Genomic DNA, 27,720 nt, shown 5'->3' with positions numbered 1-27,720 from the left:
TATATTGTAAATGCATTATTATTATGATCAGGAATAATTGCGAATATAACATATCATCAGGGTAACATATGTATTATTTGCAATCAGTGGATATTTTAAGAGCTGAGCCAGTTTTCTCTCTGTACCTGTGTAACCCCTCCTGATTGCAATCTAGTTTAAAAAAAAAAAAACACCCCTACACATGTGTTATAAAATGGGCTGGCATATAAGATGACATTTTTTACTGAAAAAGAAATTCAAGAGAAGGAAGAAATACAATAAAAATAGCATGACAGTAAAGAGGTGATTTTAATTTCTGCTGTATCTGAATCATGACAGTTTAATGTTAGGTGGGCTATCCCTTTGAGCTATAAGCTTAAGATTATATTGAATCAAACATCAATTTGAATTTTATAATCCTTCTATAAAATATTACACTGTGTGTCCTAATGTCAGCATCAATGTTTATCCTTAATACTAATTTCACACATACATACTTTCAAAGTATAATACACAATGTAACAAATGGCACTTACAAGTTCTGATGAGTGATCAATGACACAGGTATCGAGCAATTTGATGAGTTAGTGATAGTTTATAATGTGTATTTGAATCAGATTGGCTGATGTCATAAATCATGTGATTATGAATATTCCAATCAAAAGTGGTGGAAAAATTCACTAGTGTGTGGGTTATTTAGGAGTTTGCGTCATAATTGGTGTGAAAAGTATTGAGTCAAATTTGGTGTGAAGTGGAGAGTGTGACTTGTATTTCATGGCTTAAACATGGTGCACATAGATTGTTCACAAAAAATAAAAAGGAAGTTAGCTATATTATGTTGTATATTTATTTCCGGCTAGATTATGAGTTTTGCTTTAGAGGCTGTGCGGTGCTAACAAGCAGTTTTCTCTCACCGCTCACTTTCCTATAGCGCTGGTATTATGAGTTTTTACAAACCCATTGTAAAAAGATAAGAAGTGAGCGTTGTGCAAAATTTTGCTCCTTAACGCACTCCAATACCAGCGCTGCTTAAGTCAGCGGTGAGCTGGTCGTACATGCTCGTGCACAATTTACCCATAGGAATCAACGGGGAGAGCCGGCTGAAAAAAAGTCTAACACCTGCAAAAAAGCAGCGTAAAACTCAGTAACGCAGCCCCATTGATTCCTATGGGGAAATAAATTTTATGTCTACACCTAACACCCTAACATGAACCCCGAGTTTAAACACCCCTAATCTTACACTTATTAACCCCTAATCTGCCGCCCCAGACATTGCCGCCACCTGCATTATATTTATTAACCCCTAATCTGACGCCCCCAATGTCGCCGCCACCTACCTACACTTATTAACCCCTAATCTGCCGCCCCAACGTAGCCGCCACTATAATAAACATATTAACCCCTAAACCGCCGCACTCCCGCCTCGCAAACAATAGTTAAATATTATTAACCCCTAATCTGCCATTCCTAACATCGCTGCCACCTACGTACATTTATTAACTCCTAATTTGCCGCCCCAACGCCACCGCCACTATAATAAACATATTAACCCCTAGACCGCCGCACTCCTGCATCACACTCCTGCATGTTCCCATCAGCCAATAGAATGCAAACTCAATCCTATTGGCTGATTGGATCCGAATTCCGAATGGCTGATAGAATTCTATCAGTCAATCGGAATCTAAGGGACACCATCTTGGATGAGGTCACATAAAGGTACCTTCATTCGTCGGATAAAGAGGATGCTCCGCGTCAGATGTCTTGAAGATGGAGCCTCTCCGCATCCGATGGATGAAGATAGAAGATGCCGTCTGGATGAAGACTTCTGCCCGTCTGGAGGACCACTTCGCCCGGCTTGGATGAAGACTTCTCCTGGCTTTGTTGAGGACTTCGACCCGGTTGGATGAAGACTTCTGCCACTCCCTTGAGGATGGATGTTCGGTCTTCAGAACTGTAAGTCGATCTTCAGGGGGTTAGTGTTAGGTTTTTTTAAGGGTGTATTGGGTGGGTTTTATTTTTAGGTTAGGGTTTGGGCCTGCAAAAGAGCTAACTGCCCTTTTAAGGGCAATGCCCATCCAAATGCCATTTTCAGGGCAATGGGAGCTTAGGTTTTTTTAGATACTATTTTATTTGGGGGGTTGGTTGTGTGGGTGGTGGGTTTTATTGTTGGGGGGGTTGTTTGTATTTTTTTTTCCAGGTAAAAGAGCTGATTACTTTGGGGCAATGCCCCGCAAAAGGCCCTTTTAAGGGCTATTGGTAGTTTAGTTTAGGCTAAGGTTTTTTTTATTTTGGGGGGGCATTTTTTATTTTGATAGGGCTATTAGATTAGGTCTAATTCGTTTAAATATTTGTAATTTGTTTATTATTTTCTGTAATTTAGTGTTGTTGTTTTTTTGTACTTTAGCTAATTTAATTTATTTAATTGTATTTAATTTAGTAAATTTATTTATAGTGTTGTGTTAGGTGTTATTGTAACTTAGGTTAGGTTTTATTTTACAGGTACTTTTGTATTTTTTTTAACTAGATAGTTATTAAATAGTTAATAACTATTTAATAACTATTCTACCTAGTTAAAATAAATACAAACTTGCCTGTAAAATAAAAATAAACCCTAAGCTAGCTACAATGTAACTATTAGTTATATTGTAGCTAGCTTAGGGTTTATTTTATAGGTAAGTATTTAGTTTTAAATAGGAATAATGTAGTTAATTATAGAAATTTTATTTAGATTTATTTTTATTATATTTCAATTAGGGGGTGTTAGGGTTAGACTAAGGTTTAGTGGTTAACAAATTTTAGTATAGTGACTGGGACGTTGGGGGCGGCAGATTAGGGCTTAATAAATGTAGGTAGGTGGCGGCGATGTTAGGGACGGCAGATTAGGGGTTAATAAGTGTAGGTAGGTGGCGGCGACATTGGGGGCGGCAGAGTAGGGGTTAATAAATAGTATGTAGGTGTCAGCGATGCTGGGGGCAGCAGATTAGGGGTTCATAAATATAATGTAGATGGCGGCAGTGTCCAGAGCGGCAGATTACGGGTTAAAAATTTTATTATTGTGTTTGCGATACGGGAGGGCCTTGGTTTAGGGGTTAATAGGTAGTGTATGGGTGTTAGTGTACTTTTTAGCACTTTAGTTATGAGTTTTATGTTACGGTGTTGTACCATAAAACTCATAACTATTGAGTTTTAAATGCTTTAGGAATCTTGACCGCTCACTTTTTGGCCTCCTAGGACAGACTCGTAATACCAGCGCTATGGAAGTCCCATAGAAAAAAGACTTTACAATGTTTATGTATGTCGTTTTGCGGTAAGGCCAAAGAAGTGTGCGGTGACCCTAAACCTTCAAGACTCATAATACCAGCGGGCGTAAAAAAGCAGTGTTAGGACCTCTTAACGCTGCTTTTTTACCTTAACGTACAACTCGTAATCTAGCCGTCCATTTTTATCTCTATATCTATTAGTGCAACAAGTTTGGGGCAAAACATTGCACCAAATTTGTAGAAATAATTTTGTCCCCTTGATTTGTAATGAGAGACAAAGTTGTACATAATCCATAAGTAGTAATGTATTTTTCATTTTTATCTCTATATCTAGTGCACCAAATGTGGAGTAATAATATTGTTTGATTTAGAAAGGGTATACAATTTTAATAAAGTTTCTAATTTACTTTTATTATGTAATATACTTAATTCTCTTGCAGCATCGAAAATAAGCTTTCTGTGTTTTCAGACTCTCATTGATTTCTATGGCATCCGCGACCTCAAGGATGGCAGATTGAAAACTAGGTACGCTGAGTCAGAAAAGACGCAAGCGTAAATGTAGAATTTTTGTAACTTAGTGAGAGGTTCAAATAGTGTCGAATAGGAGGGCGAATGAACAGAATTCTGCTCGAATACCACTGTTTTCAACTCGCATTGATCTGCGTCAGATTGAGATCGTGGGATCGTATATTAGGTCACAAATTTCACCATTTGCAGATTTTGACGCTTTGATAACTACGGCGGATCAGTCTCGTTACAAATTCGACGCGGAATTCAAGCGTATTTTTAGTTGACATTTTGATAAATATGCCCCTATATGTTTACATCACGTGAGGACGCTAGTCGTGCACCGTGTTTACCATAGGATGATAATGCTACCTATTAAACACACCCTCTAACATTTAATTGGTGGACAATGCTTACTCCAGACCAATAGTCACGGGTTATAGCTTGGTGCTGTCTCATACACATCCCCCAATGCTGAGGTTCCTGTATACTTGGGTGAAGAGTCTCTGTGACGTACCAGCAGTGTTTGTAATCTGTGCTGTGGCTAAGATTAACACTAATATGGGGATCATTATTCCCTAACTAGCCATAGTTTTTGTATGAATTAATCCTAGTTGCACCTTGGTTTCCTCTTGCAAATCTCTGGCCGCTATTGATTTAGTGCTGTGTTTTAGTAACATATTTAAATTTAATCTCTCGTTTCTTATTTCTTTATTCTCTATCATTTTTGTTTTCTTCTCTTTTTTAATCACAATGTAATACTGACAGAAGGCAGCACCACATGGATATTGTATTACTATGGTTTCCCCCAATTCCTGTTCTTCCAATTTATTTACACAGTGCCAGTATATTTTTTCTTATTTAAGAAGCATATATATATATATATGCAGCAACCAATGAGAAGCTATATCCCAGTAGTGTGTTGCTGCTTTTGAGCCTACCAATGTATGCTTTTCAAAAAGGATATCAAGAGAACCAAACAAATTACATGCTCTGTCTGAATCATGAAAGTTTAATTTTGACTTTACTAACCTTCTCTGCAAATTGCAACAAGCATATCTCACAACAAGCAGATCACACAACAAGCAGATCACACAACAAGCAGATCACACAACAAGCAGACCTCACAACAAGCAGACCTCACAACAAGCAGACCTCACAACAAGCAGACCTCACAACAAGCAGACCTCACAACAAGCAGACCTCACAACAAGCAGACCTCACAACAAGCAGACCTCACAACAAGCAGATCATACTAAAGGCAGATCACACCACAAACAGATCTCACAACAAGCAGATCTCGCAACAAGCAGATCTCGCAACAAGCAGATCTCGCAACAAGCAGATCTCGCAACAAGCAGATCATGCAACAAGCAGATCACGCAACAAGCAGATCATGCAACAAGCAGATCACGCAACAAGCAGATCATGCAACAAGCAGATCACGCAACAAGCAGATCATGCAACAAGCAGATCATGCAACAAGCAGATCATGCAACAAGCAGATCATGCAACAAGCAGATCATGCAACAAGCAGATCATGCAACAAGCAGATCATGCAACAAGCAGATCATGCAACAAGCAGATCACGCAACAAGCAGATCATGCAACAAGCAGATCATGCAACAAGCAGATCATATTAAAGGCAGATCACACCACAAACAGATCTCGCAACAAGCAGATCTCGCAACAAGCAGATCATGCAACAAGCAGATCATGCAACAAGCAGATCATGCAACAAGCAGATCATGCAACAAGCAGATCACGCAACAAGCAGATCACGCAACAAGCAGATCACGCAACAAGCAGATCACGCCACAAGCAGATCACGCAACAAGCAGATCTCGCAACAAGCAGATCTCGCAACAAGCAGATCTCGCAACAAGCAGATCTCGCAACAAGCAGATCTCGCAACAGGCAGATCTCGCAACAGGCAGATCATGCAACAGGCAGATCATGCAACAGGCAGATCAGGCAACAGGCAGATCAGGCAGATCAGGCAGATCAGGCAGATCAGGCAGATCAGGCAGATCAGGCAGATCAGGCAGATCAGGCAGATCAGGCAGATCAGGCAGATCAGGCAGATCAGGCAGATCAGGCAGATCAGGCAGATCATGCAGATCATGCAACAGGCAGATCAGGCAGATCATGCAACAGGCAGATCACACTACAAGCAGATCACACTACAAGCAGACATCTTCCTTCTCTGCAAATTGCAACACGCAGATCACACAACAAGCAGACATCTTCCTTCTCTGCAAATTGCAACACGCAGATCACACAACAAGCAGACATCTTCCTTCTCTGCAAATTGCAACACGCAGATCACACAACAAGCAGACATCTTCCTTCTCTGCAAATTGCAACACGCAGATCACACAACAAGCAGACATCTTCCTTCTCTGCAAATTGCAACACGCAGATCACACAACAAGCAGACATCTTCCTTCTCTGCAAATTGCAACACGCAGATCACACAACAAACTCCAATTCTATTGATGCACCAACTGTGTATCAACCCTAGGGGGCGCAACAGCAAGTAAAGGAAAATTCAATATGGTACTATCCACAGAAAATATAACACTAACCACAATATAGGCAATAAGTACATTATACTAATGATATATAGATAAACATAGTGACAAGAAAAAACACTGGACCAAAGTCCTAATATATCTTAGCTGTTTCCAGATGCCAGTCCATAGATGTATTCAAGGAATTTGAGCCCTTTAGTGGTGATGGACCTGACTGGATGTTCAGACTGATAGAGGGTCACAATACGGATCACACCCAATGTGAGTCAGCTCATTTCACAATATGCCGTCTGGATGTAAACGTCTTCTGCGAATAGATCACAAGACAAAGGTGCCTCCTAGTGTGATATAGTTAGGTACAAGGTGGTAAAATTGAATAAATGATGGATACTCACAAATGGAGCAGCACCCAATTGTGCTAAGTCAGGCAGACTGGGAACTTGCAGTGTCCCAGCTCAGTGTCCCAGCATGAGTACCGCTATCCCAGGTGTCCTCAGTGGAAAATAAGCTCAGACTCTCATATAAATAAAGGTTTGCATGCTTTAGTGATGTCAGCACTAATTAGACTAAATATGCATATACATACCTGAGGAGGTGTGTCACTATTATACATACCTGAGGAGGTGTGTCACTATTATACATACCTGAGGAGGTGTGTCACTATAATACATACCTGACGAGATGTGTCACTATTATACATACCTGAGGAGGTGTGTCTCCATATTATACATACCTGACGAGATGTGTCACTATTATACATACCTGAGGAGGTGTGTCACTATTATACATACCTGAGGAGGTGTGTCACTATTATACATACCTGAGGAGGTGTGTCACTATTATACATACCTGAGGAGGTGTGTCACTATTATACATACCTGAGGAGGTGTGTCACTATTATACATACCTGAGGAGGTGTGTCATTATTATACATACCTGACGAGGTGTGTCACTATTATACATACCTGAGGAGATGTGTCACTATTATACATACCTGAGGAGGTGTGTCACTATTATACATACCTGAGGAGGTGTGTCACTATTATACATACCTGAGGAGGTGTGTCATTATTATACATACCTGACGAGATGTGTCACTATTATACATACCTGAGATGTGTCACTATTATACATACCTGAGGAGGTGTGTCACTATTAAGAGAATTAGGATTGGTTGTTTGTGTATTTAAGTCAGAACTCTCATTTAGTTAGCAGAAGCCTGATGAAACAGAGATCTGAGAAAAGCGTTGCTTTCTGTGTTTTTATATCAGAGTCATTTAATTTGACATCTGTTTTTAGGTTTTATATTAAATTGTGACAACTGCAATTTTACATGAGTCTGAGCTAATTTTCCACTGAGGACACCTGGGATAGCGGTACTCATGCTGGGCCACTGAGCTGGGACTCTGCAAGTTCCCAGTCTGCCTGACTTAGCACAACTGGGTGCTGCTTCATTTGTGAGTATCCATCATTTATTCAATTTTACCACCTTGTACCTACTATATCACACTAGGAGGCGCCTTTGTCTTGTGATCTATTTGCAGAAGAAGTTTAGATCACCCAACAAGCAGATCACCCAACAAGCAGATCACCCAACAAGCAGATCACCCAACAAGCAGATCACCCAACAAGCAGATCACCCAACAAGCAGATCACCCAACAAGCAGATCACCCAACAAGCAGATCACCCAACAAGCAGATCACCCAACAAGCAGATCACCCAACAAGCAGATCACCCAACAAGCAGATCACGCAACAAGCAGATCATGCAACAAGCAGATCATGCAACAAGCAGATCATGCAACAAGCAGATCATGCAACAAGCAGATCATGCAACAAGCAGATCATGCAACAAGCAGATCATGCAACAAGCAGATCATGCAACAGGCAGATCATGCAACAGGCAGATCATGCAACAGGCAGATCATGCAACAGGCAGATCATGCAACAGGCAGATCATGCAACAGGCAGATCATGCAACAGGCAGATCATGCAACAGGCAGATCATACCAAAGGCAGATCACACTACAAGCAGATCACACAACAAGCAGATCATACAACAAGCAGACATCTTCCTTCTCTGCAAATTGCAACACGCAGATCACACAACAAACTCCAATTCTATTGATGCACCAACTGTGTATCAACCCTAGGGGGCGCAACAGCAAGTAAAGGAAAATTCAATATGGTACTATCCACAGAAAATATAACACTAACCACAATATAGGCAATAAGTACATTATACTAATGATGTATAGATAAACATAGTGACAAGAAAAAACACTGGACCAAAGTCCTAATATATCTTAGCTGTTTCCAGATGCCAGTCCATAGATGTATTCAAGGAATTTGAGCCCTTTAGTGGTGATGGACCTGACTGGATGTTCAGACTGATAGAGGGTCACAATACGGATCACACCCAATGTGAGTCAGCTCATTTCACAATATGCCGTCTGGATGTAAACGTCTTCTGCGAATAGATCACAAGACAAAGGTGCCTCCTAGTGTGATATAGTTAGGTACAAGGTGGTAAAATTGAATAAATGATGGATACTCACAAATGGAGCAGCACCCAATTGTGCTAAGTCAGGCAGACTGGGAACTTGCAGTGTCCCAGCTCAGTGTCCCAGCATGAGTACCGCTATCCCAGGTGTCCTCAGTGGAAAATAAGCTCAGACTCTCATATAAATAAAGGTTTGCATGCTTTAGTGATGTCAGCACTAATTAGACTAAATATGCATATACATACCTGAGGAGGTGTGTCACTATTATACATACCTGAGGAGGTGTGTCACTATTATACATACCTGAGGAGGTGTGTCACTATAATACATACCTGAGGAGGTGTGTCACTATAATACATACCTGAGGAGGTGTGTCACTATAATACATACCTGACGAGATGTGTCTCCATATTATACATACCTGACGAGATGTGTCACTATTATACATACCTGAGGAGGTGTGTCACTATTATACATACCTGAGGAGGTGTGTCACTATAATACATACCTGACGAGATGTGTCTCCATATTATACATACCTGACGAGATGTGTCACTATTATACATACCTGAGGAGGTGTGTCACTATTATACATACCTGAGGAGGTGTCACTATTATACATACCTGAGGAGGTGTGTCACTATTATACTTACCTGAGGAGGTGTGTCATTATTATACATACCTGAGGAGGTGTGTCATTATTATACATACCTGAGGAGGTGTGTCACTATTATACATACCTGAGGAGGTGTGTCACTATTATACATACCTGAGGAGGTGTGTCATTATTATACATACCTGACGAGATGTGTCACTATTATACATACCTGAGGAGGTGTGTCACTATTAAGAGAATTAGGATTGGTTGTTTGTGTATTTAAGTCAGAACTCTCATTTAGTTAGCAGAAGCCTGATGAAACAGAGATCTGAGAAAAGCGTTGCTTTCTGTGTTTTTATATCAGAGTCATTTAATTTGACATCTGTTTTTAGGTTTTATATTAAATTGTGACAACTGCAATTTTACATGAGAGTCTGAGCTAATTTTCCACTGAGGACACCTGGGATAGCGGTACTCATGCTGGGCCACTGAGCTGGGACACTGCAAGTTCCCAGTCTGCCTGACTTAGCACAACTGGGTGCTGCTTCATTTGTGAGTATCCATCATTTATTCAATTTTACCACCTTGTACCTACTATATCACACTAGGAGGCGCCTTTGTCTTGTGATCTATTTGCAGAAGAAGTTTAGATCACCCAACAAGCAGATCACCCAACAAGCAGATCACCCAACAAGCAGATCCCACAACAAGCAGATCCCACAACAAGCAAACATCTTCCTTCTCTGCAAATTGCAACAAGCAGATCACACAACAAGCAGACATCTTCCTTCTCTGCAAATTGCAACAAGCAGATCACACAACAAGCAGAACAAACAACAAGCAGATCACGCAACAAGCAGATCACACAACAAGCAGACATCTTCCTTCTCTGCAAATTGCAACAAGCAGATCCCGCAACAAGCAGATCCCGCAACAAGCAGATCACGCAACAAGCAGATCACGCAACCAATCACTTCCTAGTGCATAGGACCAGTTACACTGTAAAGGACACAGAACAAACAATAAAAAACACTCCATGCTATCATTTGAAAAAAGCGAAAACAGTGAGAGAGGAATTAAAAAAAAAATAAAACAAGACAACGGCATCAGCTTTAAAATAGTGAAAAGTAACCGCAACAAGATGCGTCACGAAAATGCCGAAGTCTTTATGAATACCACATGCTGGGCCACGTCTCTAGAGCACCCGGAGCGACCATGTTCATATCCTGGAGACACTTTTGTTCTTTCCAGAGACACGGCTTTACCACAAAAATCACACGTGAATATGTTACAATTACGAACATTTACACATACTGTGTAAAAGTGTAATTCCTTGCTGTTATCGTTGTAATTATTGTTTGTTTTTTTGCATAGTTAGTGGTTTTTGAAACGCTGCAAAGTAAAGGTGAAGTGAATTCGACCATCATCTCCCCTTTATAACTAGGTGTCTTGGCAAACTCATGATATCTATGAATCTAGACCTCTCTTATTTTTATTGTTACTGCTGGTTTAATCATTTATGTAGTGGGCTCTGTCACTTCAACAAAATTAGTGCAAAGACTGAAGGCAATAAAGATTCAGCCCTTTATTTGAAAACATAATTTATGTAAGAACTTACCTGATAAATTCATTTCTTTCATATTGGCAAGAGTCCATGAGCTAGTGACGTATGGGATATACAATCCTACCATGAGGGGCAAAGTTTCCCAAATCTCAAAATGCCTATAAATACACCCCTCACCACACCCTCAATTCAGTTTAACAAATAGCCAAGTAGTGGGGTGATAAAGAAAGGAGTAAAAAGCATCAACAAAGGAATTTGGAATAATTGTGTTTTATACAAAAAAAATCATAACCACCATAAAAAGGGTGGGCCTCATGGACTCTTGCCAATATGAAAGAAATGAATTTCTCAGGTAAGTACTTACATAAATTATGTTTACTTTCATGTAATTGGCAAGAGTCCATGAGCTAGTGACGTATGGGATATCAAATACCCAAGATGTGGAACTCCACGCAAGAGTCACTAGAGAGGGAGGGATAAAAATAAACAACAGCCATATGCTGATAAAATAATCCACAACCCAAATATAAGTTATTCTCATGAAGAAAAGAGAAACTTAAAACAGCAGCAGAAGAATCAAACTGAAACAGCTGCCTGAAGAACTTTTCTACCAAAAACTGCTTCAGAAGAAGCAAATACATCAAAACGGTAGAATTTAGTAAATGTATGCAAAGAGGACCAAGTCGCTACTTTGCAAATCTGATCAACTGAAGCTTCATTCTTAAAAGCCCCCGAAGTGGAGACTGACCTAATAGAATGAGCTGTAATTCTCTGAGGCGGGACTTGACCCGACTCCAAATAAGCTTGATGAATCAAAAGCTTTAACCAAGAGGCCAAGGAAATAGCAGAGGCCTTCTGACCTTTCCTAGGACCAGAAAATATAACAAACTAGAAGTCTTCCTGAAATCTTTAGTAGCTTCAACATAATATTTCAAAGCTCTTACCACATCCAAAGAATGTAAGGATCTTTCCAAAGGATTCTTAGGATTAGGACACAAGGAAGGGACAACAATTTCTCTACTAATGTTGTTAGAATTCACAACCTTAGGTAAAAAATCAAATGAAGTCTGCAAAACCGCCTTATCCTGATGAAAAATCAGAAAAGGAGATTCACAAGAAAGAGCAGATAGATCAGAAACTCTTCTAGCAGAAGATAGCCAAAAGGAACAACACTTTCCGAGAAAGTAGTTTAATATCCAAAGAATGGATAGGCTCAAAAGGAGGAGCCTGTAACGCCTTCAAAACCAAATTAAGACTCCAAGGAGGAGAAATTGATTTAATGAAAGGCTTAATACGAACTAAAGCCTGTACAAAACAGTGAATATCAGGAAGATTAGCAATCTTTCTGTGAAATAAAACAGAGCAGAGATTTGTCCCTTCAAGGAAATTGCAGACAAACCCCTATCCAAACCATCCTGGAGAAACTGTAAAATTCTAGGAATTCTAAAAGAATGCCAAGAGAATTTATGAGAAGAACACCATGAAATGTAAGTCTTCCAAACTCGATAATAAATTTTCCTAGAGACAGATTTACGAGCTTGTAACATAGTATTAATTACTGAGTCAGAGAAACCTCTATGACTTAATACTAAGCGTTCAATTTCCATACCTTCAAATTTAATGATTTGAGATCCTGATGGAAAAAATGGACCTTGAGACAGTAGGTCCGGCCTTAACGGAAGTGGCCAAGGTTGGCAACTAGACATCCAAACAAGATCCGCATACCAAAACCTGTGGGGCCATGCTGGAGCCACCAGCAACACAAATGATTGTTCAATGATGATCTTGGAGATCACTCTTGGAAGAAGAACTAGAGGTGGGAAGATATAAGCAGGTTGATAACACCAAGGAAGTGTCAGCGCATCCACTGCTTCCAGTTGAGAATCCCTGGACCTTGACAGGTATCTGGGAAGTTTCTTGTTTAGATGAGAAGCCATCAGATCTATTTCTGGAAGACCCCACATCTGAACAATCTGAGAAAACACATCCGGATGGAGAGAACACTCCCCTGGATGTAAAATCTGACGGCTGAGAAAATCCGCCTCCCAATTGTCTACACCTGGGATATGAACCGCATAAATTAGACAAGAGCTGGATTCTGCCCAAACAAGTATCCGAGATATTTCTTTCATAGCTAGGGGACTGTGAGTCCCACCCTGATGATTGAAATATGCCACCGTTGTGATATTGTCTGTCTGAAAACAAACTAATGGTTCTCTCTTCAACAGAGGCCAAAACTGAAGAGCTCTGAGAATTGCACGTAGTTCTAAAATATTGATTGGTAATCTAGCCTCTTGAGATTTCCAAACCCCTTGTGCTGTCAGAGATCCCCAGACAGCTCCCCAACCTGAAAGACTCGCATCTGTTGTGATCACAGTCCAGGTTGGCCGAACAAAAGAGGCCCCTTGAACTAAGCGCTGGTGATTTAACCACCACGTCAGAGTGTTGAACATTGGGATTTAAGGATATTAATTGTGATATCTTTGTATAATCCCGGCACCATTGATTCAGCATGCAAAGCTGGGGAGGTCTTGTGAAAACGAGCAAAAGGAATCGCGTCCGATTCTGCAGTCATGAGGCCTAAAACTTCCATGCACATAGCCACTGAAGGGAATGACTGAGACTGAAGTTGCCGACATGCTGCAGCCAATTTCAAATGTCTCTTGTCTGTTAGTGTCAGGTTGTCTGTGGGGTAAGTTCTGTTTACAGTGGATCTCAACTGCAGACCAAGAATGTAGAAGAAAAGGTATGTAGGGAGACTCCTGCTATCTTGTTACAGGAGAGGTTGTCTCTGATAGTAAAGCAGCACTAAGCAAGTGAGCAGCTGTTAAGTGGTGTTAACTGCAATGTGCCGGTAGGTTGAGCTTTTACAGTATTAGCAGGTACGGACAAGTTAGGTTACAGTTCAGTGGCAAGATGCCTTAGTTAGCTGCTAGGAGATAGTGGAAGTATTCCTCAAGGAGCGGGTATTAGTCCAGTACAAGACTGTAGTAGGAGAGATTTGACAAGTGGGTCCGTTGTGCTGAGAGAGGAGAGGTGCTTGAAGCTGTAGCTGCAGCGTCTGTGGAGGGTGTGTGCGTTGTGACCACTGACAGGCTGTGTGCACGCTGAGCGCACTGAGAGTGGACGGCTGGAAGCCGAGAGAGAGAGACTGGTAGCGGCTGCAAGCAAGGTAGCTGGAAGTAGTAACACAGTTTGTAGGTAACGCAGCTTCTTTGTCAGCGGTTAAGTTTGTAGATGATATGTGGAAACGGCTGTTCAATCTGCAGCGATCCTGAAGTGGCAGATATAACTTGTAATGCCGAGATAGGATGCCGTCTGGTAAATAACCCCTTATAGTTCTTAGGTATGTTCTGGAGAGGAAAGCACATAAGAGTGCAATAATAAGGTAAACTTGAAGCTTGGTAAATCTTTCCTATGCAGAGCGTTAGGAGAGCCTGCATCAAGGTAGCGTGGTCAGTAACTCAAACGAATTAATTGGCAGGTGGATGGGGGAGGAGTAGGTTTATGTAAGATTTACTTAAAGGTGTATACATTCCAACAAGTACCTGACAGTTCCCCACATCAAAGGTGCTGCACTGCAGAACCAGCTTTTGGTTTTTCCGGATGATCCCTGTGGAATCGGGCGATCAGACGAGTGGCATTAACATTATTAACTGGTTCCCAGGAATCCTCATCGGCAGTATAACCTTTCCATCGGATCAAGTACTGTAACTGACCATTATGTATCCTGGAGTTGAGTATAGTTGAGATCTCATATACACTTTCATCGACAACCACTGGAGGGGTTGGCTGATCTGACTTCTGTTGTCTGGTAGATAGATAGGGTTTCAAAAGAGAAACATGGAACGTGGGATGCACAGGTATCTCAGGAGGGAGAGCCAACGTGACGGCATTCTCATTTATTATTTTGATAATCTCATAGGGTCCTATGTATAGTTGGGAAAACTTCTTGGATGGAGTCTTCAGTTTTAAGTGTTTTGTTGAGAGCCGTACCTTATCCCCTATAAGGTAGGTAGGGGGTTTACGTCTCTTTGAGTCGTAATATCGTTTATGTTTTTGCTGAGCCAGCTTGATATTATCCTTGAGGAATTCGATGATGTCCGATAAAGTTCTTGAAGTATCGTCTACATGTGGAGACGTGGTATTGAGATGCGGGTAGAGATGAAATGTCGGATGGTATCCGTAATTTGCGTTAAACGGAGAGCACTTTATGGTGGAGTTTAAGGTATTATTGTACGCAAACTCTGCCATAGGTATGTTACTTTCCCAAGCATCTTGTTGGTGGGAGCAGTAACAACGTACATACTGCTCTATCCATTGGTTGACTCTCTCCGTTTGTCCGTTTTGTTTGTGGATGGAAAGCAGTGCTTTATCGATGGTCTATCTTCAGAACAGAGCACAAGTGTTTCCAACATCTGGAAGTGAATTGTGAGCCCCTGTCCGAAACTATAACAGAAGGCAAGCCATGGAGATGTACAACATGTTTTAGGAAAAGAGCTGCGGTTTCTGTAGCTGTGGGTAGTTTGTGATGAGGGATAAAGTGGGCCATCTTAGTGAGGAAATCCACGACAACCATAATTGTGGTAGAGTGGTTGGATTATGGTAGCTCCACGATGAAATCTATACCCACTGTGTGCCAAGGCCTTTCGGGTATCGGAAGTGGCTGGAGTTTGCTGAAAGGTTTGGATCTTTCAGACTTTGAGACCGCACAAACCTGACAAGACTTGATGTAGGTATCCACAGTCCGCTGGAGATTCGGCCACCAGAAGTTTCTTGTAATGAGTTCACTGGCCTGCGAGCAGAGAGTCATGGTGTTCTTGGAGTATCACCGGTCTTAATGTAGGTGGAACATATATTTTGCCATGCACATGATTAATACCTCTGGAATCGGGATGCTGGAGATGTTTGGATAGAGTGTTGTCAGCTTTTTGGTGAGCCCGTAGGGTAGAGGAAGCAAGTCTTGAGAAACCCAGAAAATGTTGGGGTTGTAGGATACTTGAGGGCTGGGTAGAGTAGCTTGGAGGATGTAAGTGTCTGGAAAGAGAATCTGCCTTCCCGTTCTTGCTTCCAGGTCGGTAAGTGATCTGGAAGTTAAACCTTGTAAAAAATAAACTCCAATGAGCTTGTCGGGCCAAGAGCGTTTTGCAGGTCTGGAGGTATTCCAAATTCCTATGGTCAGTATAGATGAGAATTGGGAGGATGGTTCCCTCTAAGAGGTGCCTCCAATGTTCTAGAGCTGACTTGATAACCAGAAGTTCCTTCTCCCCAATAGCATAATTGTGTTCGGGAGGCGTCATTAGCCTAGAGTAGAAGGCTACAGGATGTATAGGTTCTGTAGGGGACGTGCGCTGTGATAGAATTGCCCCCAGAGCATACTCTGAAGCGTCAACCTCTAGAATAAACTGGAGTCTTATATCCGGGAAACGAAGAATGGGAGCAGTGGTGAAACTTCGTTTGAGAGAACAGAAAGCCTTCTCTGATTCTAGGTCCCAGAGGAACTGCTCATGGGAGCCAGTAAGAGTACTGAGGGGTTTTGCGATCTTGGAAAAATCTTTGATGAACTTTCGGTAAAAGTTAGCAAATCCTAGGAACCGTTGAACATCCTTTTTGCAACAGGGTGTAGGCCACTTGAGGATAGCTTCAATTTTGTCGTTTTCCATCTTAACGCCTGATGAAGAAATGTTATAACCTAAGAAGGTTATTTCGTTGGAATGGAATGAACACTTCTCCAACTTAGCATATAAGTGGTGAGTCCTTAGCCTGCCCAAAACCCAACGGACATGTTTCTTATGTTCCTCTATGGAGTTAGAGTAGATGAGGATATCGTCCAAATAAATGACAACGCATACGTCCAATAAATCCCTGAAGACATCATTGATAAAGTATTGGAACGTAGCAGGGGCGTTGCACAACCCAAACGGCATCACCAAATACTCATAAAGTCCGTATCTAGTGCGAAAAGCGGTGAGCCACTCATCCCCTTCCCTGATCCTAATGAGGTTATACGCCCCTCTAAGGTCTAGTTTGGTGTATACAGTTGCCTTACTGAGGCGTTCCACCAGTTTGGAGATCAAGGGAAGGGGGTACCTGTTCTTCTTGGTCCTTCTATTCAATTCACGGTAGTCTATTATGGGACGTAAGGAATTGTCTTTGTTTTTCACAAAAAACATCCCGGCTCCTGCCGGGGAAGTAGAGGGACGAATGAAACCCTTCTTCAAATTCTCATCCAGATAACTCTTCAAGTGATCCAGTTCAGGCAGCGAGAGTGGATATATGTGCCCGTAGGGGATGTTTGATCCAGGTAGCAATTCAATAGGACAGTCATATATCCGGTGTGGAGGCAGAGACTCTGCCTGTTTTTTATCAAATACATCCTGGAAATCCTGGTATTCAAGAGGGATTGCTGGATTGGATAAATGTAGTATATTCTGTTGAGGGTAGCAGGTATCACTGCAGTAAGCAGAATCCAAGTCCACTTGTAGAGTCTGCCAACTGATTGAGGGCTGATGTTGTTGTAACCATGACAATCCCAACACTACAGGGAATAAAGGGGAAGGAATGACATCGAAGCATAACAATTCAGTGTGCCCCTTACCTATTGTGACCTTAAGAGGAACTGTGTGATGGGACCAGAGCTGACCAAGGTACCGTCAATAACACGTATAGACACAGGTACTGCTTTCACACACAATGGAATTTTATTTTTATTTACAAGGGATAGGTCAATGAAGTTTGCAAATGCTCCAGAATCAATGATTGCTTCCACCTGGAGGTCCCACTGCAAGGATAAGGGGAGAGTACAGTAAGCAACATCACACACCTTGTTTGTTAGACAATTTCTAGTGACTGTTAACTTACTTCTTTTCTGATGTTGGAGCAGGGGACAATTCTTTACTGGATGCGTAGGAGATGCACAATACATACAGAGGTCCTTCTGCTGTCGGCGGTGTCTCTCCAAGTGTGAGTGGTCCTTTTGTGAAACCAATCTCCATGGGCAGAGTAGTATCTTTTGTTCCATGGGGAGTTGTAGCAACTCTTAGTGGAGGATCTGACTGTTGGCGTTCAGAGTGTCTCTCTCTGATTCTACGATCTATCTGAATGGAGAGGTTCATGATACCTTCCAAGGTATTGGGCAATTCGGTACGGGCTAACTCATCCTTCAGGATATCAGATAGTCCCAAACGATACTGATTACGTAGAGCAACCTCACTCCATTCTGAGTCTTTGATGTACAACTTAAATTCTGAGAGGTATTCCTCCACTGGACGTCTGCCCTGTCTGAGGGAACGCATCTTGGCTTCCGCCGTGAGCTGTTTTTTAGTATCTTCGTATAGCAAGCTCATTTGTGTGAAGAAATCAGACAGGGAAGTTAAGGTTGGATCATTATTTTCGAACAAATTGTCAGCCCAAATCCTGGCTTCATCAGAAAGAAAGGATATTACTGTCATAACCTTTAGTCTCTCTGTTTGGTATGTCCTTGGGCGCATCTGGAAAAGAAGATAACAGGCATTCCTAAATTGCCTGAAATTCTTCCTGTCACCTGAAAATCTTTCAGGAAGACAGACTTGAGGTTCTGGTGTATTATCCCTTAGAGCCGCCCTTAAGTTGTCATTTTGTAATTGGAGCTCTCTGAATGCCTGTGAAAGTTGATCCACACGTTGTGTGAGGTTATACACGACATTGGGAAGGTCTGCTGGATCCATTTCTATTTTTGGGCCAATTAATATGTCAGGTTGTCTGTGGGGTAAGTTTTGTTTACAGTGGATCTCAACTGCAGACCGAGAATGGAAGTAGAAGAAAAGGTATGTAGGGAGACTCCTGCTATCTTGTTACAGGAGAGGTTGTCTCTGATAGTAAAGCAGCACTAAGCAAATGAGCAGCTGTTAAGTGGTGTTAACTGCAATGTGCCGGTAGGTTGAGCTTTTACAGTATTAGCAGGTACGGACAAGTTAGGTTACAGTTCAGTGGCAAGATGCCTTAGTTAGCTGCTAGGAGATAGTGGAAGTATTCCTCAAGGAGCGGGTATTAGTCCAGTACAAGACTGTAGTAGGAGAGATTTGACAAGTGGGTCCGTTGTGCTGAGAGAGGAGAGGTGCTTGAAGCTGTAGCTGCAGCGTCTGTGGAGGGTGTGTGCGTTGTGACCAATGAGAACGCTGGAACCACTGACAGGCTGTGTGCACGCTGAGCGCACTGAGAGCGGCCGGCTGGAAGCCGAGAGAGACTGGTAGCGGCTGCAAGCAAGGTAGCTGGAAGTAGTAACACAGTTTGTAGGTAACACAGCTTCTTTGTCAGCGGTTAAGTTTGTAGATGATATGTGGAAACGGCTGTTCAATCTGCAGCGATCCTGAAGTGGCAGATATAACTTGTAATGCCGAGATAGGATGCCGTCTGGTAAATAACCCCTTATAGTTCTTAGGTATGTTCTGGAGAGGAAAGCACATAAGAGTGCAATAATAAGGTAAACTTGAAGCTTGGTAAATCTTTCCTATGCAGAGCGTTAGGAGAGCCTGCATCAAGGTAGCGTGGTCAGTAACTCAAACGAATTAATTGGCAGGTGGATGGGGGAGGAGTAGGTTTATGTAAGATTTACTTAAAGGTGTATACATTCCAACAAGTACCTGACAGTTCCCCACATCAAAGGTGCTGCACTGCAGAACCAGCTTTTGGTTTTTGCGGATGATCCCTGTGGAATCGGGCGATCAGACGAGTGGCATTAACATTATTAACTGGTTCCCAGGAATCCTCATCGGCAGTATAACCTTTCCATCGGATCAAGTACTGTAACTGACCATTATGTATCCTGGAGTTGAGTATAGTTGAGATCTCATATACACTTTCATCGACAACCACTGGAGGGGTTGGCTGATCTGACTTCTGTTGTCTGGTAGATAGGGTTTCAAAAGAGAAACATGGAACGTGGGATGCACAGGTATCTCAGGAGGGAGAGCCAACGTGACGGCATTCTCATTTATTATTTTGATAATCTCATAGGGTCCTATGTATAGTTGGGAAAACTTCTTGGATGGAGTCTTCAGTTTTAAGTGTTTTGTTGAGAGCCATACCTTATCCCCTATAAGGTAGGTAGGGGGATTACGTCTCTGAGTCGTAATATCGTTTATGTTTTTGCTGAGCCAAACTCAAACTCAAACAAATTAATTGGCAGGTGGATGGGGGAGGAGTAGGTTTATGTAAGATTTACTTAAAGGTGTATACATTCCAACAAGTACCTGACAGTTAGAGACAGAGTCATGGACACTGAATCTATCTGGAAACCTAAAAAGGTGACCCTTGTCTGAGGAATCAAAAAACTTTTTGGTAAATTGATCCTTCAACCATGTTTTCGAAGAAACAACACAAGTTGATTTGTGTGAGATTCTGCAGAACGTAAAGACTGAGCTAGTACCAAGATATCGTCCAAATAAGGAAACACCGCAATACCCTGTTCTCTGATTACAGAGAGTAGGGCACCCAGAACCTCTGAAAAGATTCTTGGAGCTGTTGCTAGGCCAAATTGAAGAGCAACAAATTGGTAATGCTTGTCTAGAAAAGAAAATCTCAGGAACTGATAATGATCTGGATTAATCGGAATATGAAGGTAAGCATCTTGTAAGTCTATTGTAGACATATAATGTCTTTGCTGAACAAAAGGCAGAATAGTCCTTATATTCACCATCTTGAAAGTTGGAACTTTTACATAACGTTTCAAAATGTTCAGATCCAGAACTGTTCTGAATGAATTTTCTTTCTTTGGGACAATTAATAGATTTTAATAAAGCCCCAGGCCTTGTTCCTGAAAAGGAACCGGCATGATTACCCCTGAAACCTCCAGATCTGAAACACACTTCAGGAAAGCCTGAGCTTTTACTGGATTCACTGGGATGCGTGAGAGAAAACATCTTCTCACAGGAGGTCTTACTCTGAATCCTATTCTGTACCCCTGAGAGACAATGCTCTGAATCCATTGATTTTGGACAGAATTTGCCCAAGCATCCTTGAAAAACCTTAATCTGCCCCCTACCAGCTGAACTGGAATGAGGGCAGCACCTTCATGCGGACTTAGGGGCTGACTTTGGTTTCTTAATAGGCTTGGATTTATTCCAATTTGAGGTAGGTTTCCAATTGGAAACAGATTCCTTGGGGGAAGGATTAGATTTTTGTTCCTTATTTTGATGAAAGGAATGAAAACGATTAGAAGCCTTAGATTTACCCTTAGGTTTTTTATCCTGAGGCAAAAAACTCCTTTCCCCCCAGTAACAGTTGAAATAATAGAATCCAACTGAGAACCAAATAAATTATTACCTTGGAAAGAAAGAGATAGTAATCTAGATGTCATATCAGCATTCCAAGATTTAAGCCACAAAGCTCTTCTAGCTAAAATAGCTAACGACATGGATCTAACATCAATTTTGATAATATCAAAAATGGCATCACAAATAAAATGATTAGCATGTTGCAGTAAGCGAACAATGCTAGATATGTCAGAATCCAATTCTTGTTGCGCTAAATTCTCCAACCAAAAAGTTGAAGCAGCTGCAACATCAGCCAAAGTAATTGCAGGCCTAAGAAGATGACCTGAATATAAATAGGCATTCCTTAGATAAGATTCAAGCTTCCTATCTAAAGGATCTTTAAAGGAAGTACTATCTTCAATAGGAATATTGGTTTATTTAGCAAGAGTAGAAATAGCCCCATCAACTTTGGGGATCTTTTCCCAAAACTCTATTGCAATTGCTGGTAAAGGATACAATTTTTTTAAACCTTGCAGAAGGATTAAAAGGAGTACCTGGCTTATTCCATTCCTTAGAAATCATGTCAGAAATAGCATCAGGAATAGGAAAAACCTCTGGAGTAACCACAGGAGGTTTAAAAACAGCATTTAAACGTTTACTGGTTTTAATATCAAGAGGACTGGCTTCCTCCATATCCAAAGTAATTAACACTTCTTTTAACAAAGAACGCATATGCTCTATTTTAAATAAATAAGTAGATTTGTCAGTGTCAATGTCTGAGGAAGGATCTTCTGAATCAGATAGATCCTCATCAGAGGTGGATAATTCATTATGTTGTCGGTCATTTTAAATTTCATTAACTTTATGAGAAGCTTTAAAGACCTCTTATTAGAAGGTGGAAATGCAGACAAAGCCTTCTGAATAGAATCAGTAACAAATTCTTTAAAATTCATAGGTATATCATGTACATTAGGAGTTGAAGGAACTGAAACCGACAATGTACAATTACAGATGGACACTCTATCTGCATGTAAAAGTTTATCATGACAACTAATACAAATGACATTAGGAGATATAATCTCCACAATTTTACAACAAATGCACTTAGCTTTGGTAGAACCGATGTCAGGCAGCAAAGTTCCAGCAGATACTTCTGAGGCAGGATCAGATTGAGACATCTTGCAAAATGTAAAAGAAAAAACAACATATAAAGCAAAATTATCAATTTCCTTATATGACAGTTTCAGGAATGGGAAAAAATGCAAATAGCATAGCCCTCTGACATAGAAAAAAGGCAAGAGGCAAAAGCAATAGGGCAATAAATAATGAAAAAGTATGACGCACAACGTAACTGAAAATATTTTTGGCGCCAACCATGTCCGGAAATGACACACTTGCGTCACTAACAATGCAACCCTGTGTGAACCCCTTCTCCAATTACGACGCCGGAAATGACAAACTTGCGTCAACGGACGTGCCTTTCACGACAAAAAATTCTCACGCCAAGAATGACGCAATAAAGTGTAGCATTTAGCGCACCCGCGATCCTAAGACAGCCCTCAATTTGAACAAGTAGTCAATTGAAAAAAAGACTAAACCCCAGGTAAGAAAAATATTCCTCAATATTAACTTTCCCAAATATGAAACTGACAATCTGCAAAAGGAAATACATGAACCTGACTCATGGCAAATATAAGTACAATACATATATTTAGCACTTTATATAAATGCATAAAGTGCCAAACCATAGCTGAGGTGTCTTAAGAAATAAAAACATACCCAAAGACACCCATCCACATATAGCAGATAGCCAAACCAGTACTGAAACAGTTATCAGTAGAGGTAATGGTATATGAGACTATATCGTCGATCTGAAAAGGTAGGTAGGAGATGAATCTCTACGACCGATAACAGAGAACCTATGAAAAAGACCCCCGTTAGGAAAATCATTGCATTCAATAGGTAATACTCTCAACGTCCCTCTGACATTCGCTGTACTTTAAGAGGAATCGGGCTTCAAAATGCTGAGAAGCGCATGTCAACGTAGAAATCTTAGCACAAACTTACTTCACCACCTCCATAGGAGGCAAAGTTTGTAAAACTGAATTGTGGGTGTGGTGAGGGGTGTATTTATAGGCATTTTGAGGTTTGGGAAACTTTGCCCCTCCTGGTAGGATTGTATATCCCATACGTCACTAGCTCATGGACTCTTGCCAATTAGATGAAAGAAATTCTGTTTTGTCACACTTTACTACTTGTGGGTATTGGAATGATATCTTCATAATTTTATTGGAAACCTAATGTAGAACAATATTGTGATATCTGTAATTTTGTAAGCTTGTGTTATTAATTATATTCTATAATAAAAAATATTGCAAATATCATTTTATGTTTAGAGTGAAATCCCCAATGATAATGAAACGTCTGATTTAGCCGGATATCAGTTTAGTTAAGGTGATTACTAAAAAAACTAAATGAATATTGGTGATTGCTTTAGCCCTGGAATCAGCAGACTAGAGTCCAGGGAGCAGTGCCTTATGGTTTTACGCAGCAGTAAATATTTCTAGGAAAGCGTATTTTTTACCTTTTGCCAGTTTCCATATTTGTATTTGTTCTTCATAAACTGGACTCTCCTTATTGTCCTCTAAAATAAACCGTGACTGCTCTGAAGGTGTAATTGAGTTTTTGCTAATTCCCAGGCTGGTTTGTTCTTTTGGTAAGAACCAGAACGGTAGAGTGGCAAGAAGACTTATAACGCCGGCTACCAAATAACCGAGCCACCAAGCCCCTACCCACTGGGCATCACTTGAAGATATCATTACGTTCCCTGAAACGAAAGAGAAAGCATCAAGAACTCAGCAATATGAAAACCCTTAGTAGAAGGAAATATTCAGTCTGTTTGCTCTAAACCTTTTCCTACAAGTTATAATCTGTATTAGAAGAAGTGTAAATGGATTAACATAATGGTCTAAATTACAAGTGGCGCAATAATTTTTTTTTTGCTCAAGCGCTAACTGCGCTCTGTCAGCCGTATAGAATCAGTCCAGGATTAAACCCAACTGCTAGAGTGATATTATAAATACACGCTAGCACACTGAGAGGAAACCAGGACGTGACCCTCTCAGGAAGGAAACAAAAACAGTTATTATGCAGGAAAGAAAAACTGAGTACTCACAGATGATGCAGGGTCACGGAACAGTCTCTAGATGAGATGAGGAAGTATTAGGTACAGAAACTAAAAGCAGATTGAGGGTGTACCATTAGAGTTGTCAGGCAAAGCAGAGGTCAGTATCACTTTAAGGCAGGCAGAGGATGATCTGTTAGAGTGGTCAGGCAAAGCAGAGGTCAGTATCACTTTAAGGCAGGCAGAGGGTAATCCGTCAGAGAGGTCAGTATCACTTTAAGGCAGGCAGAGGGTAATCCGTCAGAGTGGTCAGGTAAAGCAGAGGTCAGTATCACTTTAAGGCAGGCAGATAGTGATCTGTTAGAGTGGTCAGGTAAAGCAGAGGTCAGTATCACTTTAAGGCAGGCAGAGGGTAATCCGTCAGAGTGGTCAGGTAAAGCAGAGGTCAGTATCACTTTAAGGCAGGCAGATAGTGATCTGTTAGAGTGGTAAGGTAAAGCAGAGGTCAGTATCATTTTAAGGCAGGCAGAGGGTAATCCGTTAGAGTGGTCAGATAAAGCAGAGGTCAGTATCACTTTAAGGCAGGCAGAGGATGATCTGTTAGAGTGGTCAGGCAAAGCAGAGGTCAGTATCACTTAGTGGCAGGCAGAGCATGATCTGTTAGAGTGGTCAGGCAAAGCAGAGGTCAGTATCACTTTAAGGCAGGCAGAGGGTAATCCGTTAGAGTGGTCAGGTAAAGCAGAGGTCAGTATCACTTTAAGGCAGGCAGATAGTGATCTGTTAGAGTGGTCAGGTAAAGCAGATGATAGTATCACTTTAAGGCAGGCAGAGGGTAATCCGTTAGAGTGGTCAGGTAAAGCAGAGGTCAATGTCCTTTAAGCAGGTTTAAGGATTAGGCAGCAGAGTGGTCAGGCAAGCAATGGTCAATGTCCTTTAAGCAGGTTTAAGGATTAGGCAGCAGAGTGGTCAGGTAAGCAATGGCCAATGTCCCTTTAGTCTACACAACAAAAGGGTGAGCGCTAATAAAAAGCTAGTGATAACCTCAATGATATATAAGCATGTAAATACAATTAGAATTGCCAGCAATTTGGCATGTTAAAGGAAAGTTCAATTTCAGATTAAGAAGTGTATCTTTCTTCCCAACGATAGCAGCCTCCTCCTCACCAACAGTGGTCCAGAGATGCTATATAAAAGACAAAACAAAGGGGCGCCTCATGTGTGGTATCCTTAAATAAGCACAAAGCCACAGAAAGAAGCCAAATGGGTACTCACAAGGCTCTGGAGCACACCTATGTGCTTGTAGGGACAGGCTGCAGATTTTATCAGGTGTGACAGATCACCCACAGAGGATATCAGTCATTAACTGTAGTAGGAAAATAAAACACAGGAAAAGCACCAAATTGTGCAGATCACAAAGGATATGGAGTTTAACTTAGCACAAAGGATATGGTGACTTAGCACAAAGGAAGATTGGGTACTCACATGTTAGATGAGCACACTTATGTGCTAGTAGGAGCAAGCTGGCATATTATGGTAAGGTTTGTCAGCTCAGCACCAAGGGACTTTTCCTTAGGATGCAATATCCAAACGTGGCAGACTTCAGTGTGTTAGGTTCCACTCCAAGCAGGTGCAGGCAGGTAAAATCACTCACAAGAGTATTTTTTAAAAATCAAAAAGTTCTATTTATTAAAAACAAATTAAAATACATATACAAAGGAGTGAACTAGGGGCATACAGTCAAGCCCCCTGTAAATGCAACGCGTTTCTCGGCTCATACGCCGTTTCCTCAGGCATTTGTGAGTGATTTTACCTGCCGGCACCTGCTTGGAGTGGAACCTAACACACAGAAGTCTGCCACTTTTGCATATTGCATCCTAAGGAAAAGTCCCTTGGTGGTGAGCTGACAAACCTTACCATAATATGCCAGCTTGCTCCTACTAGCACATAAGTGTGCTCATCTAACATGTGAGTACCCAATCTTCCTTTGTGCTAAGTTAAACACCATATCCTTTGTGATCTGCACAATTTGCTGCTTTTCCTGTGTTTTATTTTCCTACTACAGTTAATGACTGATATCCTCTGTGGGTGAGCTGTCACACCTGATAAAATCTGCAGCCTGTCCCTACAAGCACATAGGTGTGCTCCAGAGCCTTGTGAGTACCCATTTGGCTTTTTTCTGTGGCTTTATGCTTATTTGATACTACACATGAGGCGCCCCTTTGTTTTGTCTTTTATATAGCAATGACCCTTTAGGCAGGTTAAGGGATTCGGCAGCAGAGTAGTCAGGCAGGCAATGGTCAAAATTTCCTTTTTAGGCAGGTAGAAGAGCATACACTCACGGACCCAGAGGTAACAGGTAGCAGGAAAAGCTTTGCGACAAACGGGCACCGGAGAGAAGTCCTGTCTGAAGATTTAAAGCCCAGTGATGTGTGGGGGCGTACCCAGGAAGGCCGCATCACATTGCTAGGCAACGTGACGCGGTAGTACATAGAGAGATCCGGGAGCCGCAGCAAGACGGCAAGGATCGGATCATGACACGCTCAAGTTAAAAATGTAGCACAGCCGGGTTAGCACGGGCAGAACAAGTTAAAAGTTAAAGCTCGAGTGAAAGACTAAAAAGTGCTAACTTCAGGATTTCGGATACCGCATCTGTGCTAACTTCGATCAAATGCGCTAAAGCCGAAGGTGTGCTAACAACGTTCTTTTTATTTTTAAATATATATATTTTTCTCTCTCTGTGTATAAATGCGCAGTCTAGTAAAATTCCGTGTTGCGTCCTGTGTTATCATTAGCGCCACTTGTTACATAGCCCAATATCAGCAAAATGAGTAATAAATATCTTGACTATTATGTAACTTTATAAGGTGATGTGAAATGTCTGTTCTTTTTAGAGTCATTTTACTGTTTTTGCCAGCAGAATATTAGTTCTGTGTTAGATGTAGGTACCTATGTTTAGCAGCTAACGATACGCAGTCATAAAGAGTTGCTTTGGGGGGATTTCATGCTTGTTTCAATCATTTGTTTTTCTTGCACCTGAGATAAACGGGTCACTAATACCATATTTACTTATGTGTTTTATAGAAGAAACGTTCCGCACTCTTCCTTATTGGTAAAAGACTCTATGGCGTATATTTACCAATGTGCGAGCGGACATGATATGAAGTAGCGCATCACGTCCGCTGCACATCGATAAATGTCGACAGCATACGCCATCGGCAATTATCATTGCACCAGCAGTTTCTTGTGAACTGCTGGCGCAATGCCGCCCCCTGCAGATTTGCGGCCAATCGGCCTCTAGCAGAGGGTGTCAATCAACCCGATCGTATTCGATCGGGTTGATTTCTGTCCACCGCTTCAGAGCAGGCGGACAAGTTATGGAGCAGCGGTCTTTAGAACGCTGCTTTCATAACTTCTGTTT

At 41.3% G+C, this 27,720-nt stretch overlaps 1 protein-coding gene across 1 annotated transcript in view; it reads right to left on the bottom strand.

Moving 5' to 3' along the window:
- The window catches only part of LOC128643468 (solute carrier organic anion transporter family member 1C1-like), an 89,826-nt gene that overhangs the window by 38,270 nt on the left and 23,836 nt on the right, over positions 1-27,720 (bottom strand). Inside the window, exon 4 of the mRNA XM_053696316.1 lies at positions 23,763-24,005. Within this exon, the coding sequence (XP_053552291.1) occupies positions 23,763-24,005 (243 nt within the window). The remainder of the gene's footprint in view (positions 1-23,762; positions 24,006-27,720) is intronic.

The sequence above is a fragment of the Bombina bombina genome, unplaced genomic scaffold, assembly GCF_027579735.1.
Source record: "Bombina bombina isolate aBomBom1 unplaced genomic scaffold, aBomBom1.pri scaffold_732, whole genome shotgun sequence".
Classification (NCBI taxonomy): domain Eukaryota; kingdom Metazoa; phylum Chordata; class Amphibia; order Anura; family Bombinatoridae; genus Bombina; species Bombina bombina.
This window is presented reverse-complemented; position numbering and strand designations above follow the sequence as displayed.